We start from the raw sequence: 17,459 nt of genomic DNA on the forward strand, positions 1-17,459 counted from the left end.
GCTGATTTGTCTGCAACAAATTTCTGGGTTCATTTTCTTTGTTGCCATTTTCCTCACAAGCTGTGATACTAAAAAACCTGATCCTATTTGATTGATTGCTGGTCCTGACTCCAAAAATGGGTTCTTTTTCCATCCTGAGATTGTGGGTCCAATAAGAAGGCTGAGTGTTAGTTGAGTAGCAAGGTTGACTTGCATTCTTGTCCAAAAGCATAAGGGGGAGATAAATCTACTTCTCTACCCACTGGTGATCTGTAGTTGAAAGTATAAAATACAACTGAAGGGAGGGATAGACTAGAGAAGAGATGGGAACGCATGTCTTCTTGGGGGTGAGTAGAGATTTTCCCAGAATTCACACATCATATCTGTCCCCTCTTTAAACAGTTCTTTCTTTTTCTCATTATGGCAATGATAAGTGTTTTGGGGAAGGTGAGGTGTCATCATAATGTGGGTGCTTGACAATGAAGTTATAGATGTCTGCTGAATACCCCGGCAGCCTTTTAATTCCAAACAGAACCCGAATTAGTAACATCTTCTACATCTGTTAATATATAGGCTATCTCAGAAAGTTTAACTTTCTCAGGGGGTTGATTATTCTGGAAATGAACATGTAGATTTAGATAGACAAGACCCTAGAAAAGCTCTTTTGTTTCCAGTAGTGACAAGAGAAAACTTCTCCATAGTCTTGGTGTTGGGCTCCTGTTACAGTTTAGAACTGGACACTCCTGCTCTGCAACAAGGTCTCAGGAGATGGCAGGTGCTTTAGAAGGTGACACGTCAGGCTGGTTACAGCTCAGCGGGTAAGAGCACCAACTGCTCTTCTGAAGATCATGAGTTCAAATCCCAGCAACCACATGGTGGCTCACAACCACCCATAATGAGATCTGACGCCCTCTTCTGGTGCATCTGAAGACAGCTACGGTGTACTTATTTATAATAATAGATAAATCTTTTAAAAAAATAAGAAGGTGACACTTCTTAGGAAGCTCCATCATTAGGGGATGTACTAGTAGGCCATACCAGATCCAGTCCAGACCGATGGTGACAGAACTGATGGCTGAGGAAACAGCTCAGCCAGTAGGGCATTGACTGCTTGTTCATAGGACTTGGGTCCAATCTCTAGACCCTACATGGTGGTTCAGTACTTGGGCTTTGGTCATTGTCACCTTTCCCTAATCTTCTTCCCATCAGATTTCTGGGAAGTGTTTCTGGCCAAGGGACAATGTCACCTCAGTCTTTCTTTTCTCATTGTCTATTTTGACAGGAGGTGGGAACAGCTGCTTTGGCAACTGTTGTCCTCCAGCTAGCCCAGGGTTGCTTTGTCCACAGTGTGACAGCAAGTTGGGGCCCAGGCTTCAGGATGTACAGTGTGATTCCACTGTGGGAACTTCCCAGAGGCCCCTCATTTGGGACAAATGTTTGCTCTGGGCCATTGGCTCGGCCTTCAAGTCAGTCTCCAGTGTGTGTCCTGCTTGTAAAGGTGCTACAGGGTCTGGGAGCACCCTCAGGGCTACAACAGCCTGTGTCAGGCCTCTTCCCAGAAAGCCCTCCCTACCATACCTCTATATGGAGAATCCATTCACTCCAGGCCCCACCCATCACTTCTCTATCTGTGTTGAATGCCCTTCATGCTATGATGGAACTTTGTTTGAATTCTACTCAGTGAGGCCCCAGTCAGATGAAATATAGGAGTTACAATTAGATAACAGTTCAAATCCTCTGTCTGCCTTCAGCGTGTAGCTTCGTCTCTCTCCCTTCTGCTCATATTTTTACAGGTGGAGTCAAAGTGGCAGCTCTCCGTGGGCCTGGGCACTCTCACAGGATCCAGAAGAACACTTCACCCTCAGCTTACTCTCTCTAATCTCATTGATCATGGAGGTGAATTTAGAATCCTTCTAAATTATGTTCTTGTTTACAGAGACAATATCTATAAAATGTAATTTAACATTTTCACAATGTAAAACGTTGTAACATTTTGTCCGTTGACAATGCTTTGGCAGTTGACATTTATCAAGGGCTAAACATACTCATAAAAGCAGTGGTTTTCTATTTGATTGATAATTTAGAATTATATAACCTTGTCTTGACTGTGTACATACAGCCCTTCTCATGATGCATCTAATTTTAGACATATACAATCAATTATGTAATTAGAGAGTTCTTTTTAAAAGTTCACTTACATGGCATAGTTTGCCTTACTATATGTGTACCTAAAACCACTCTAGGCTGAATTGACACCCTTTCACCCTTTCCCTTATACCGGATATATCTCAGAATATAGCACAATAGAAAGTATCTACAAAAGTAAAGTCATTAACAAATGTTAGGGGTATTGGAATTTATTGCATCACTTAGAGTGTGGAATATATTCATCTTAATGGGAGTGGGGGTCTTAGGTTGCCACATATATTAGGAGAGGACATACATGCAGAGTACATGCAGGTGAGGGTCCCAGATTGCCAAGGGCATTGTTAGAAGGAAGATGTATGTGTAGTCCAAACCAAGTGATGTCTCAAGTTGCCAAGATGTTCTCTATGCTTACCGCATCGATAGAAATGACCATAGAAAAGCTTGTCATGATTATCTTGGTGCTGGATGCCCCACTGATAGGACTGTTTTCCAAAGACTTAAGAAACAGGCTGGAAGCTAGAGAGATGGCTCAGGGGTTAAGAGCACTGACTGTTCTTCCAGAGGTCCTGAGTTCAATTCCCAGCAACCACATGGTGGCTCACAACCATCTGTAATGGGATCTCATGCCTTCTTCTGTCATGTCTGAAGAGAGCGACAGTGTACTCACATAAATAAAATAAATAAATGTATCTTTAAAAAAAAGAAAGAAAGAAACAGGCTAATTCATCTGAGCCCTTACAATGGGGGTTTCTGTAGCTTCGCTGAGCACCCTGGGAGGACATGCTCTTTACATGATAGAAAAGGTTTGGGGGGTTCTGAATGATTTAAACTGGCATGTAAATGGGATTCATAGAGAAATCAGGAAATGATCAAGAAATGGAAAATCATATAAAACTGTCTTGATCAGTTGAATATAACTATGGAAGTGCTTGTGTTAAGTTGGAACATATAAGGAAAAGGTTGACCAAAAAGAAGCTAAGCTATGTTTGTGAGCTTCTGGAAGACCTTCAAGCTGGACCCTGGCAAGGAGCTCAAGACAGCCATGCTGAGTTTAATAGGGGTAGAGATGCAAGGTAGCCCCAGGAGAGGATCTCAGAGATGAAGCAAATGTCTCATGGAGAATGGCTGTGCGTTGTAGAGGGCCTGCACCACACACACAAAATTCTGCTACTACACCCAGCATTGCTCTTTTGAGCAAACAATGCTAAAAAGCAATGAGGTGTTTTGTGTATTTGTTTGTTTTTGTTTCTGAGACGTGGTTTTTCTGTGTTGCCCTGGCTGTCCAGGACTCACTCTGTAGACCAGGCTGGCCTGGAACTCAGAGATCCATCTGCCTCTGCCTCCTGAGTGCTGGGATTAAAGGTGTGCATCACCACACCCAGCTACAATTGAAAGACCCCCAGAACTGGGGAGATCCTTACTCAAGTCTCGGGATGATGCGACCACCCAATGACTCACGAGAGACCGAACTTGCTGCAATCACATGAGGTTTATTGGGGATACCGGTACTGGGGTCGATCTCATGACCTTGCCAGTCAGAGGAGTTCGACCCAGGGTCGATCTCGTGACCATGCTGGCCAGAGTTCGATGCCGAACACAAGAAGTGTGGGGTATTTAATCCACAAGTTGGGGGCAGGGAGAGGGTTACCAACGAAACAACATAAACAGTGGAAACTTTCAGAGGGACCCAACCCAAGGTATTCAGTTAGGGAGGGGAACACATTCATTCTAGGAATGCAGTCTTCATCTACTGGTCAACAGGGTGGAGAGTCTCATAAACCACTAGACCTTCATTCTTAGTTCCGCCCTCATAGTGGATCATTCAGGAGGGGCAGGTATCGGGAACCAGAGCCCTGAGGCTCTCAGTTCCTAGAACTGGCTATTTTATATTTCTGGCTGGCTACATTGGCCCTCTATGTCCTTTTAGGTAAAGGTTATACACCATATATTTGTATTAAATGCCCTCATTTTAAATTCTAAGATTCTCCAGTCTTTCACAATGAGGTAGCTTTATGTTGTCTTAAACCATATGAAATGTTTGAATACTGACTAAGCTGTTGACAGGGGCCTTGCACATCTGCTGTGGACAAAGCTTTTCATGTAGTTCTAGCATTTGAGTGTCTTAGAGATTTTTTTTTTTAAGTATCTGGAAGAACAAGGACAAGAGAAGTAAAATAATTTCAATGAAGGTGCCTGTGTGGGTAAAAAAAGACACACTCCCAGGAACCACAAGGTTGTTGAGTAAAGACCCTCATGTGAGGAATGGGCTACCTTCCTATATGTTGTTGGCTAGGGAAGTCTGATTCCCTATGCAAGACAGGTATTAGGAGCTGGAGAGATGGCTTAAGGGTTAGGAGCACTTGTTCTTGCAGAGGACCTGGGTTCTGTAATAACAACCTCTTCTGACTGCCAAGACACCAGGCACACATATGGTACACATACATACATACATGAAGGCAAAACACTCAATCCCATAAAAATAAATAATCTAGGAATATTTTTAAGAGATATGCTATTGCAATTGCTGTTTGTTGGGTAGCATGCCCAAACTAGATGGCGTGCCACCACTGCTGGGTATACTGTATGGTTTTGTTTCAGAACATGGAAAATAAGGCTGGGACTAAGTTGAAAACTCCCCTCTCCCCTTTTAGATTTAATTTCCAGAACCAAACTGCTATGCAGGCTGCTGGAGGATAATTGTTAACAATAATTCTATAATCTAATAATCAAGGTCGACTTGATGATCGGTATGCTGGCTAGTGTTATGTCAACTTGATACAAGCTATAGTCATCTGGGAGGAGGGAACCCCTATTAGGAAAATGCCTCCATAAGATCAGACTGTTGACAGACAAGCCTATGCTGCATTTTCTTAATTAGTGATTGATGGAGGAGGGTCCAACCCATTATAGATGGGCCCATCCCTGGGCTGGTGGTCCTGGAATCTAGATGAAAGCTGGCTGAGCAAGCCATAAGGAGCAAGCTGGTAAACAGCACTCCTCCATGGTCTCTTCATCAGCCCCTGCCTCCCAGTTCCCACTGCTTCAGTGGAATTCCCTGTCTTGGCTTCCCTCAATGGACTGTGATATGTAAGCAAAATAAACTCTTTCCTGCTCTGCCACGCACACTTTGCATGACGGCGGTATTTGAGGCGTAAACTTCAAGGAAAGTCAGTTCCTGCCTCCGCATTGTCGCCTGGCACCCCAAACTCAGTAGTAGCCCAGATATGTCCTCGTACTTGTGTGCTAGGAACTCACCAAGATATCATTTCTTTACAGCTAGCAAGAGAAAATTCGGACATTGCTTTCTGACCTTCACCATTGTTCCAATGTCCTAGTCAAACTCTGGCTTGGAATGTTAAGCCATTCAAACTAATAGCATTGTGAGTAGGGCTTTAAAGCTTACAGAATGAGAGCACTATCCCAGGACAAGATCAGGTGAAGTTCTCATTCTTAGTCAACATAAGGCAGGCCATATTAGATTTGCAGCTGAATCACTCCAAAGAACTAGCTTAACAAGTGTTCCCTGGGGCTAACCTCCACTAGCCCAGAAAAATAGCATAGTTGAGGAACTTACTTAGGCCCACCCAGTCTGTAACCAAAACAACAAACTGAAAAGGAACTATCTGCACTTGGCTTCTAAGCCAAGGTCACCTTAGTCAGAGCTAGCTTTCTTTCAGATTGTAATCCCTGTTTAGTTCCTGCTAAATTAACATGTATTTACTTTGCTGCTGACTCATTGTGTTCCTAACGAAGGGCGATGTACCTGCACATTGTTTTGATGTATCTTGACCGTTGTTCCACCTGACTCTTTCAAACCCTTCTGTATCGGCTATATAAACCTGACTCCATATTTGAAAAATACACTCAGACTTTACACCACTCGTGTCTAGTCTGTTTGTCAAAGCCGAATCCTGTCCACACCTGGCCAGAACCCCTCGTCCTGCGGAACAAGGGACTCCGTAAGAAATCCCAGTCCGTGGCACTGCTCCAGTTGCTTTTGGTCATGGTATTTTGTCACAGCAATAGTAAACCAGCTGAGACCATGTGATAGTGCCACAGTTGTTATGGATACAACCAACTGTTTTCTTATTGTATTTAAGACATATTTCACAAGAGAGAACTCATAATAGCAGTGTAAGTAGGCTGGATCCTTTGACTGGATTAGTCATTGAAGGGACTTTGGCCAGCTCAAGGAGGTCAAGCATGACTCTGGCAGGCTTTGCCCTTCTCCCCCATTCCCTCTGCCTTGCTAAAAACCATTAGATCACATTCCTAAAACTAGCCACCAAGGTCTATTCCCTTATTTGGCCAATTCCTCCTTCTGAGGCTGACTACCAAGATCCAGCTATCAAAGTATTAAAGTCCAGCAATCAAAAGCCCCCTTTAGCTCACCTAATTAACATGACCAATTAAGGTTAAACACCTCATCCTAACATGAGCTTTCTCCTTTTCCCTTTATAAACTGCCATTTGCCATTGGCCACTTCTGTCTCCTCTTCATTCAAAGATGGTCTTTTGTCCTGCCTCCTCACCACTGGGACAGATACCTCTTACACCCACCTTGCCCCCTTTCTTTCCTCTCCTCTGTTCCCTTCCCTTCCCCTTCCCCCAGTTCTCTGTCTCCTGTCTTTGTTTCTTATAAAATAAATCTCCTTTGCATTGAGAACTTGGTCTTGGGGTGTCCTGAGTCAACTCTGGAGTTATAGGCTCTAGGTAGGTATTGTTATTTTGTTGTTGTTAAGTGGATGTTGTATGTTTATAAGTCACCTTCTAAACATTCCCGTTCATACCCATAGACTTCTGAGGCTGTTGCACATGGTTGTGGAAAGAGAGTTCTTTTTTTTTTTTTTTAAGATGTATTTATTTATTTTATGTGTATGAGTACACTGTAGCTGTACAGATGGCCGTGAGCCATCTTGTGGCTGCTGGGAATTGAGCTCCGGCCCTGCTGGCTCCGGTCCCCACTCACTCTGGCTCCCCCTCCCCAACTCCCTCCAGCGTAATTCACTGTAGCTGTCAGACGCACCAGAAGAGGGCGTCAGATCTCATTATGGGTGGTTGTGAGCTACCATGTGGTTGCTGGGATTTGAACTCAGGACCTTCGGAAGAACAGTCAGTGCTCTTACCCTCTAAGCCATCTCGCCAGCCTGAGAGTTCTTTTTTTTTTTGTAGTAGACAGTGGTTACAGCGGAGACTCATGGTCAGTCAACTACAGAGAATATGTGTCGTTTGCTGTAGGCTGTACTATTGACATTTATATCACCCTGTATGTGGCTCAAGAAACATTAAGGAAGGGGCTGGAGAGATGGCTCAGTGATTAAGAGCACTGACTACTCTTCCAAAGGTCCAGTGTTCAAATCCTAGCAACCATATGGTGGCTTACAACCATCTGCAATGGGATCTGACACCTCTTCTGGAGTGTCTGAAGACAGCTACAGTACACTTACATATAATAAATAAATACATCTTTAAAAACAAAAAATATTAAGGAAGAGTAAGCTGAAAGAAATTACTGTGTGGCTGGGCAGTGATGGCGCACACCTTTAATCCCAGCACTTGGGAGGCAGAGGCAGGCAGATTTCTGAGTTTGAGGCCAGCCTGGTCTACAGAGTGAGTTCCAGGATAGCCAGGGCTATACAGAGAAACCCTGTCTTGAAAAACAACAACAACAACAAAAACAAAACAAAACAAAAAAGAGAAATTACTGTGTGAAGGGATGTAATATTGTGTAGCTTTCTGTTCCAGATTGAAATATTTTCTTGTGAAGACAAAGAGAGGCTCATGAAACTCCTAAGAAAGCTACAGGATTCATGGGACTCCTCCCCATGTTTATGCTGGCAGTTGACAGTCACTGCTAGGGAAAAGGATCTCTGATGCAGAGTGTACTAAAGACTCCAGTGATGAAGCATGTATAAATTGTTATCTGTATAGAGCTGGCTTTTGGTTGCCATGCTGTCTGAATCTTCTTCCTATGTGCCCATCAGTAACCCCTTACAGGTGCTCCCATAAATAACTTCAGTAAATGCATCAAGGTACACTGTAATCTATCTAGGAGAAAGATGTTGGCTTCATGTTTCCATAGAAATCATACATACAATAGGAGTATCTTTAGCTCAGTGGAGCTCTATCTCTGAGGGACTGAGGCCTCCCATGGTGGTCTAACTCATCTCACAATGACAATTTTCCTTGTCCTGTTGGCCTTTTCTGTAATATGCTCCCAGCATACTGATCCCATACATGCTTTGGAAGACAAGAGCTATTTCTTTGCTATTGTCTATACATCACAAAGTACAGAGAACTGATTAGAGAACCTCCCTTGTCTTGTCCTAGGACCCTCTAGACCAGGCCTTGCTGCATGGGAAAAGATGGTGCAAGCAGAGCGAGAGAAAGAGACTTGGGAAGGTAAGTTCAGCACCTTCCTTGACACACAGGGCTGTCTTAAGGGGTCTGCAATAGCAAATTCAACTGATAACAAGGTTCAAGGTAAACACACACCATGGACAGTGGCTTGGTTAGGACTGACAGAGAGACAGACATGGATGGTTGAGTTATGAGAGACAGAGGGGCATTGGGGCTGTGGAGGCGACTGGTGCTCAGCAACACAAGGAGCAAGAACTGTGTGGCACACAAGAGGCACCTGCTGCTGGGAAGCAAGGTACTTGGACTTAGAACCACTCCATGTTTTGCCAAAGAGCCTACATGAAGTAAAATGAAGCTGACAAGGCCAGTTGGCAGGATAGCAGGGAGTTGTCTGTCGGCTCTTTAAAAAGACAGCTACCAGCAGGATGCAATGCCATGGCTGGGCAAGAGTAGCCTCGGTACTGCCTGGAGATCACACGTTACCAAAATGGGGAACCTAGGTGACCTTGACTGAAGGACCCACTGGGTTTGAAATGATACAATGAAAGCCACTGTAACTGGACTCTTGGCTACTTTATGGGTTCCCTCTTTCTACCATCCTTATCCCTTACAACCCCCCAACACTAGGTAGGAGAAAAAGAAGGTGGGAGGGGCAGCTGGAGAGATGGCTCAGTGGTTAAAAGCACTGACTGCTCTTCCTGAGTTCGATTCCCAGCAACCACATGGTGGCTCACAATTATCTGTAATGGTGTAAGGAGAAATTAAAGCTTTAAACCTGTGCTGACTAGGAAGAAAAGTTATGGGCCTAAGAATCCATCACAAACTGGCCACATAGGCCTGGGAAAGAGCAAACAAGTTGTTAGATATCATAAGAGCTGGCAGGTCAAGAAGACATAAAACTATAAACATAGAGGAAAACATGTCTAGGCAAATGAGGACATGTCCAAGGCTTAGACCTGCAAAGACGTGCCTGGCAGACACTAAGTAATGGACCATCTGGTCCTCTCAGATATGGTTTAAGGTCAGATGCTCTGTTGACTCAGATTAACACCAACCTTAGGAATTTTCTACTTTGTTCTGCACGTAATAGTTAATATTTGAACTAGCCAATCATGTATGACCACACTGATCTCTTTGTTCCCTCAGACCTTTTTCCTATAAAAACCTCTAACTTTCAAGCCTCGTGGTCGGCTTCATTATCTCCTGCGTGAGATAACTGTGGTGCTGAACCAGGGCGTCCTGAAATCAAAATATACCTCTTGTAATTACATCAAGATGTGGTCTCTCGTGATTCCTTGGGTGTACGTCCTCCTGAGATTTGAGTGGGGGTCTCCCCCAGGGGTCTTTCAATGGGATCTGATGCCCTCTTCTGGTGTGTCTGAAGACAGCTACAGTGTACTCACATACATAAAATGAATAAATCTTTAAAAAAAAAAAAGGTTAGGCCGGGCGGTGGTGGCGCATGCCTTTAATCCTAGCACTTGGGAGGCAGAGGCAGGCGGATTTCCGAGTTCGAGGCTAGCCTGGTCTACAGAGTGAGTACCGGGACAGCCAGGGCTACAGAGAGAAACCCTGTCTCAAAAAACCAAAAAAAAAAAAAAAAAAAAGGTTAGAGTGGTAATGGAGCGTCAATATCATTAGACTACTTCCTGCTGATTAGGAGTGTCAAGTTTCTTGGGGCAAATTTGATCTTCATTGTGAGGATATGTTCAACCACCAACCAGCAGCCAGAGGAGCAGCAGGAGGAGCAGCAGCATCCACAACCCCACTTTGGGTCTCTGGCCCTTATATACTCTCTCAAGAATCCCCAGAATTCCAAATGCCACACATTTGAAGAAAGTTTTTACAGTTGACAAAATCACGCTCCTACCAGAGCACAAGGCAAATCATAGTCAGCAGCTGTGGACAATCTGAATCAGCCCCCTATCCCACACCTGGGATTAAAACAAAAACATTCTCCCATAACGTTTCTGTGTTTTTAAAGAAACCACAATCTCACCACAAGACACCAAATGACAGCGCATTGCTAGAGATGAAGTTGCAAGAAAGAGAAGCAATGTCTCTGGCAGCCGTACTAAGACTGGTTTCCCATCCATGTGCCTGAGTCTTGCCGGATGGCAAGGTCAAGCTTAAGGTACCTAAGTTCTGTTGCCTGGGAAAGAGACTGGTGTGAGCCTTAGACCCAAGAGCTGTATGTCTGGGACATTCTCTTGTCACACATCCTCTTCCTGGACCCAGAGGAACACTCCGTGCTTGGCCTCCACTTGTTGATACTGGTCCATGGGATTGGGTCTAGCCTATGCCAGTCTGGGCCCCCCATCCTGTTCAGATCATAAAAACCAGTTCCACTTCAACAGTGGCCACGAACCTGCCACCTTTAGAAAGGTGACTTTAGTGGAAACAGTGCTCTTTTTGTGCCTCAACTCTGTCCCTCTCACATTGTCAAATAAATAGTAACCCAGGGAGCATGAAAAATATGCTTTTATTATTTTGTTACAGTACAGTAATTGGAACCTGATCTATATGGTAAGAAATAAGATTATAGTTCATGTTTCTGAGCAGAAGGGAAAGAATACATGAAATGAATTACAGAAAACACAATTAACCATTTGACAACGCTGACCTCCGCATATTTTCCTGTCCTTTGGAATCCCATGGCCTCGTAGAGGGTTATAGCACTTTGCTGTATGACACTGGTCTCAAGGACAACATCACTGTAGCCCTGGTCCCGTGCAAACTGCAGGACAGCTCTGACCAGTGCTTTCGCTATCCCCTGTCCTCGATGTTGTGAGGACACAGACAGGTGGAAGAGCTGCATCTGCTTCCCCCCTAATGGAGGATCCTTGACTGGCAGACAACCCACCATGCCCACCACCTGCTCTCCAGACTCAGCCACCCAGAAGGAGCCATGTGCATTCAGGTAAGACTTGGTAATGTCAGCCATGTCTGTCTGCAAACTCATGGCCACATACTCCTTGAAAGGCTGTCTGGCAAGGAGCCGCAGGAGTAGGAGCAGAAAGAAGATGCATAAAACAGCCAACAGCCAGGAGCCAGACACCAGGACTATGGTCAGAGGCACCACAAATAAAAGCAGGAGGGTCTTGGGCAGCAGCAGCACGTAGCGGAAGCAGGCAGGGACGTGCTCCATCATGCCCCTGGAGAACATGTCCACAACCTGTGTGTGGTCCCTCTCCTGGTACTGGCGGATCTGATAAGGAGCCATGGGGAAACTTGTGGGTCTCAAATATCAGCAATCACAAGAGACAGCTAGACCTTTCTTCAAGCCTTCTTTGAGTCCTACGGGAGAGAGAGGAAGCCACATGAGTTCCCTGCACCCCTCCACCCTGCCCCCAGCCTCCCAGGAGCTGAGTAAACTTTGCTCAAGGGTGTGTCTTCTTGTATCAATCAAGAGAATGCAGAATACCACTGAGAAAAAGCACTGGGGCAGCAACACCTGATTAATCCCCGGGTTCTAGCCAAGTGACCCTGAACATGTCACTTCGACTCTCCGGGCCCATGTGTGCTTACCATAGGACATGGAAAATGACACCTGGTTTCTAGGTTGCTTTCAGGATTTACTATGGTGATCTGTATGCAGCAGAGATGTGATTTGGCCTCCCAACCCAGTAAACTGGTCCTCTGATACTTTGTCACCTTAATATGGCACACTGGAAGGAGGATGTGGTGTCCCCAGCTATTGGTTTCTTCTTCAGGGTCTGTAGACAGCAGAATCCCATGTTCCCATGAGCAAGTTTCAGAAAACCCTTTTCCACCTTGTTGGGATGACTTGATCTGCCCAAAGGGCAAAAGGTCATCTCCAAACACCCCACCCTTGAATCCCCAGGAAAGCTGCAGGTCCACAAGAGACCTCCCACCCAGTTTTGACTCTCTATCCTCTCACCTGGTACCACAGAGCTGAAAGTCTTCATGAAAGCCTTAGCTTTCCAAACAGCATCCAAAGAAAAGCTGCTAGAACCTGCCTGAGCACTAGGGAGCAGACTGAACCTGGCACCTCATTGGCTGGCTCCCGGGTAATCATAAACCAAAGGGCAGGGCTGGAATATGACAGAGTCCTTGATCATTCTATCTGTGATAATCATAGGATTACCCTGAAAGAGAAGGCAGCTTTGGGACGACCATCATAGAAAGACTGCCACCTCTCATCCTGATCCCACCACACCATACACACCTCTCACTATGCACATCTGCTAGATGTGCTCAAGGACTGCAGGACTCACTATTGGCTAACATATCCTGGGTAAGGGTTTGTTTTCCCATAATCAAAAGATGACCTTCACTTTGGCCTTTCTCCCTGCCCAAGCTGCACATATACATGTAAAAATGGGTCCCGGCAGCCCAACACTGCCTTCCTGCTTCTCCATCTCATCATTAGGCCCCAACTGAGCCGTAGTTGGGAGGTACCTGTTAATCTGCACGTGTCCTTTTCATCACTATTGGTGGCCATATCCAGATGACAGGCTCAAGCAGGCCTAAGGGAGAGGTTGACAGAATCCCAGAAGCTATGCCTGTGAGCTTCTCGAAGGCATTCAAACTCAACTATTGAGAAATGAAGATCCCCTTGCCCTAGTTTGATTTCTGTTGCTGTGATAAACATCATGACCAAAAACCATCTTGGGCAGGAAAAGGTTTATTCAGAGTCCATCCCTGAAGGGAGCCAAGGCAGGAGTTAGAGTAGAGCAGGAATCTGGAGGCAGGAACTGAAGCACAAGGCGCGGACAAATGTTGCTTAGTGGCTTGACCCCTGTGACTTGCTCAGCTTCCTTTGTTAATCCTCTCAGGATCACCTGTTCAAGGGTGGCTCAAGTGTTCAGGCAGGGAAGTGAACCCAAAAGAGATGAGAATGAACATTTCGTTCAGACTGATTTTGCCATGGACTGGGGTTTCTTACAGGGTCCCTTGTTCCGCAGGACAATGGGTTCTGGCCAGGTGTGCACGGGATTCGGCTTTGACAAATAGACACTATACAAGAAGTGTTCTATCTGAATGTATTTCTCAAAAATGGCATGAGGCTTTTACAATCATTGCAAAAGAGAGATGAAAAACCTGGCAGCTCAGTAGTCCAGGTACATCTGAGGCCATCTAAAACACACTAGGTCTAAAACATCAGCCATCTCCTCTGGACTCATGCAGCACCCCCGGGCTCCAAACATGCTTGGGCCACATGGGCCTGGCTGGAGTCCCGGGGGGGGGGGGCTGCGGGTGCGCCAGCCAGGAGGACAGAGGCTCGAATCTTGAATGCTCTCTGCAGACTGCTCAATCTCGAATGCTCAATCTCTTGAATCTCGACTGGTGCTGCACCCCCCAGGCCCAAGTGCTCTGGGCCTGGGGGGCTACAGACTGCATAAATCTAAGTCCTAGACCACCTAAGTTCAGGTTCTAGTCCGAGTGTGAGTGAGTCTGAATGCTCAATGCCTACTGCTGAATCTAGAATGCTGAATGCTGCAGACTGTCTCTCTCTCACACACACACACACACACTCTCTGCTCAAGGTCCCGCCCATCCTAGGTAAAACGTCCACTATGCTCATCTTCTGGACAAGTAGAGACACGTCTCTTGCTAATTCCTAGGAGTGGTTCAGCTGCAGTATGTGACTGAGAATGAGGATTTTACTTGACCTTGTCCTGGGATAAGTCTTCCGTTCTGTAAACTTCAATGCCCTACCCACAATGCTAGAGGCAATTAGTTCGGATGGCTTAACATTCCAAACCAGGGTTTGACTAGGACGTTGGAACATTGGTGAAGGTCAGAGAGCAATGTCCAATTTTCTTTTTCTAGCTGTTAAGAAATGATATCTTGGTGGGCCCCTAGCACACAAGTACGAGGACATATCTGGGCTACCTCTGAGTTTGGGGTGCCAGGCGAAAATGCGGAGGCAGGAGACTGACTTTCCTTGAAGTTTTCACCTCAAATACTGCCGTCACGCAAAGTGCATGGCATGATTTCATCAACATGGATCAGACTCAGGGAGCCTGGTGCCAGACAGTTCACTATCAGCATATTTAAAACACAGTACAATGTGGGGAAAGGTTCCAGGCAACAACCAGTCCCATTCCAGGTGCACAATAAAGCTTAAGGCGGGATGCCTTAGAAACTCCTGAACAAAGTACATGTGGCCACAAAGGTGGGCTCTATAACTAAAGAGACTAGAGTCTATTGTGGCCTCTGACCAAGATAACATGGAGATCAACAAGTCATAAAGTACACATGACATTTCCCCCGAGGATGGGTTCTGTTAACTTGGGAGCTAGAGATAGAGTCCTGGATAAACATTCTTGGGGAGGTCAGCCTCCATAGCTGGTGCTACAGACAGCAATAAAGCTCGCCAAGTCATTAACAAGATCCACTCTCAGCTTTCTAGGAGGGAAAACAGGCAGTTTAACCTGCTCCGTTGAGGAGAGGCTCCTGTGTGTTTAATATTCCTGGTTTTCTTAGTGATCTGTGGGCAAAAAGACCTTTGTGCTCCCAACACATGGCTGTCTAAGTCAGTGTTCTATTACTGTTAGGAAACACGACTCTGGCAACTCTTGCAAAAAAAAAGTATTTAATTAGGTGCTTGCTTAAAGTTTTAGAAGGTGAGTCCATGGTCATCACGGTGGGAAGCAGACAGGCATGGTACTGGAGCAATAGCTGAGGGCTTTACATCCTGATTTGCAGGCAGTAGGATGAGAGACAGACTGAGCCTGTCACAGCTTTTGAAGTCCACCCTCCCTACCCCCATGACACATCTCCTTGAATAAGGCCATACCTACTCCAATAAGGCCACACCTCCTAATCCTTCTCAAACCCTTCCACTCCATGGTAGTTAAGGATGCAAATATATGACTCTATTGGAACCATTCTTATTCGTACCAGCACAGAGTATTTCCTTACTGTTATTAGACATTGCTAATTTATTTTTAGTGTCTCTTTAACCACTGAATCACTAGACCAAGTAAAGCTTTCTTGAAAGGGCCAGCAATGCACCTTCAGAGATCTTGTCTATCCTCTGTAAAAATTGTTTCTTCATGTAGGACTAACATTCGGGTATAATAAGAATTTGTGAAAACATCTGGAAGAACTGGAAAAATGACGCTAAGGGAATATAAGTGAAGGTAACTGTATGGGTAGAAAAAGAAGCTCTCAGGAGTCATGTTCTTCCAGAGGACGTGAGTTCCTTGAACCTGGGTGTCTTGGGTGGCCCACAACAGCCTGTGACTCCAGCTTCAAGAGAATGTAAGTGCACATGCTTACACACACACACACACACACACACACACACACACATTTTTAAAGTCTTTAGAGAACAGATGAGCAAAGGTCAGTGAGGAATTACAGAGCTCAACTGCTGTGTCTGTGTGCCATGAGAAACCCTTGAGCATTCCAAAGGGTGAGGCAAAAGAGGGTTTAAGGCTCCCAGGGAGGATTACATAAGACAATGAAACAGCAACTTTTGACCACAGCGATTCAAAAAGTAACTCAAGGATCAATAGTCACAGTGGCACCACTCCCATCTTAAACTGACAGTCCCTGGGCAAGTGACCTGGCAGAGGTGTTCCCTGTACAGGCTTTTGTGGCCTTTGTGCAAGGGTGGTTCTAGCAGGAACTTTGGCATTTCTTTCTTTCTTTCTTTCTTTTTTTTTTATTTATTTATTATATGTAAGTACACTGTAGCTGTCTTCAGACTTGCCAGAAGAGGGAGTCAGATCTCATTACAGGTGGTTGTGAGCCACCATGTGGTTGCTGGGATTTGAACTCATGACCTTTGGAAGAGCAGCTGGTGCTCTTACCCGCTGAGCCATCTCATCAGCCCAGGCATTTCTTACTTTAGGGCATACAACCTTGATATATTTCCATTATAATCAACTGAATTTCTTTATTGACTTATTCATTGGCTAGGAAAATTGACTAAGTGAGTTGGGTTTCGTTTTGACAACATGTGTGGAGTAATTGGAGTGTCCTAGCATAGTTCAGCAGGGTAAGGACATTCCTAACACTTCGATGGGAACAGGCTTCAGTGCCTATCCTCAGTCTAGCCCTGAGTTTGGAAACTTCCAGCCAAACCCAGGACTATAAACCTGTCTAGAAGAAACTGGCTGAGCAGGCTTGTCTGCCTCTGGATAGGAGAGAAATACTTCATGCCCTGAGGATTATGATATGAACGTGAAGATAAGTATGGGTGTGGGAAGAAACAGGGCCCCCCAAACCACTTTTAGGGAGTTTGAAATTTCTGAGCATAGCAGGGAGTGGGAGTAGACTTTGTGCTCAAGGGTGCTCCAGGCTCAGATGCTTCTGAGTGCCAGAGTTCATGTTTATGGTAACGTGAGCTAGCCTAACTCCAGCCAGATTCCACATCTCTGGTGAAGTTGATGATGTGCCTGTGCCTAATTTCTGGGTTAATTTTCTACATACTGAATTTTTTAGGTGTCTATGATTAAAAAGTCATGCTCTTTCTATCTTTTAGACATTTGACAACTGCTGCGTGTCTGTCCTTTTACACTTTCAGAATTATAGAGCCATTGGGAAAGCTGAGGATTGATTGGGTGACAAAGGAGACATGCTTTCTTAGCCAAGAGTAGAAGTGGGGTCCATTCTCTATCCACTGTTGATCCAGAGATGAGAGCTGTACAGTAAGAGTGGAGAGGAATGGATGAATAAAGAGGGAGAAGTCTGCTTCTTCTCTGGGAGTGGTAGAGGCTTCCCGGGAATTTGCATATCACCTCCTTCTGCTTCCCTTGTCCAGCTCTTTGCCCCTTGGGGCAAGGTCCCACTGTCTCAGGGATGGATGAGTTCTAATTCAAATACAGAGTACATTGAAGTTCAAGGCTGTCTGGTGATCACTCTGACAACCTTCTTTAGTCTCAACTAGTCCCAGCCAGCCTACCTACACTAAGACACCTGGGTAAGGTGACAGTTTGAATGATCTGGGACCTTAAGCTACCTCAGCTAGCTCCACTCCCTCAGATTTATGACTTT

General features: G+C 45.2%; 1 protein-coding gene across 1 annotated transcript; it reads right to left on the reverse strand.

Moving 5' to 3' along the window:
• Window positions 1-10,952: 10,952 nt before the first annotated feature.
• On the reverse strand, window positions 10,953-11,709 carry LOC116098220 (probable N-acetyltransferase CML5). The gene has a single exon (XM_031380902.1). The coding sequence runs from the start codon at window positions 11,707-11,709 to the stop codon at window positions 11,026-11,028; it is 684 nt and encodes a 227-aa protein (XP_031236762.1). The 3' UTR covers window positions 10,953-11,025.
• Window positions 11,710-17,459: the final 5,750 nt, after the last annotated feature.

The sequence above is a fragment of the Mastomys coucha genome, unplaced genomic scaffold, assembly GCF_008632895.1.
Source record: "Mastomys coucha isolate ucsf_1 unplaced genomic scaffold, UCSF_Mcou_1 pScaffold20, whole genome shotgun sequence".
Lineage (NCBI taxonomy): Eukaryota > Metazoa > Chordata > Mammalia > Rodentia > Muridae > Mastomys > Mastomys coucha.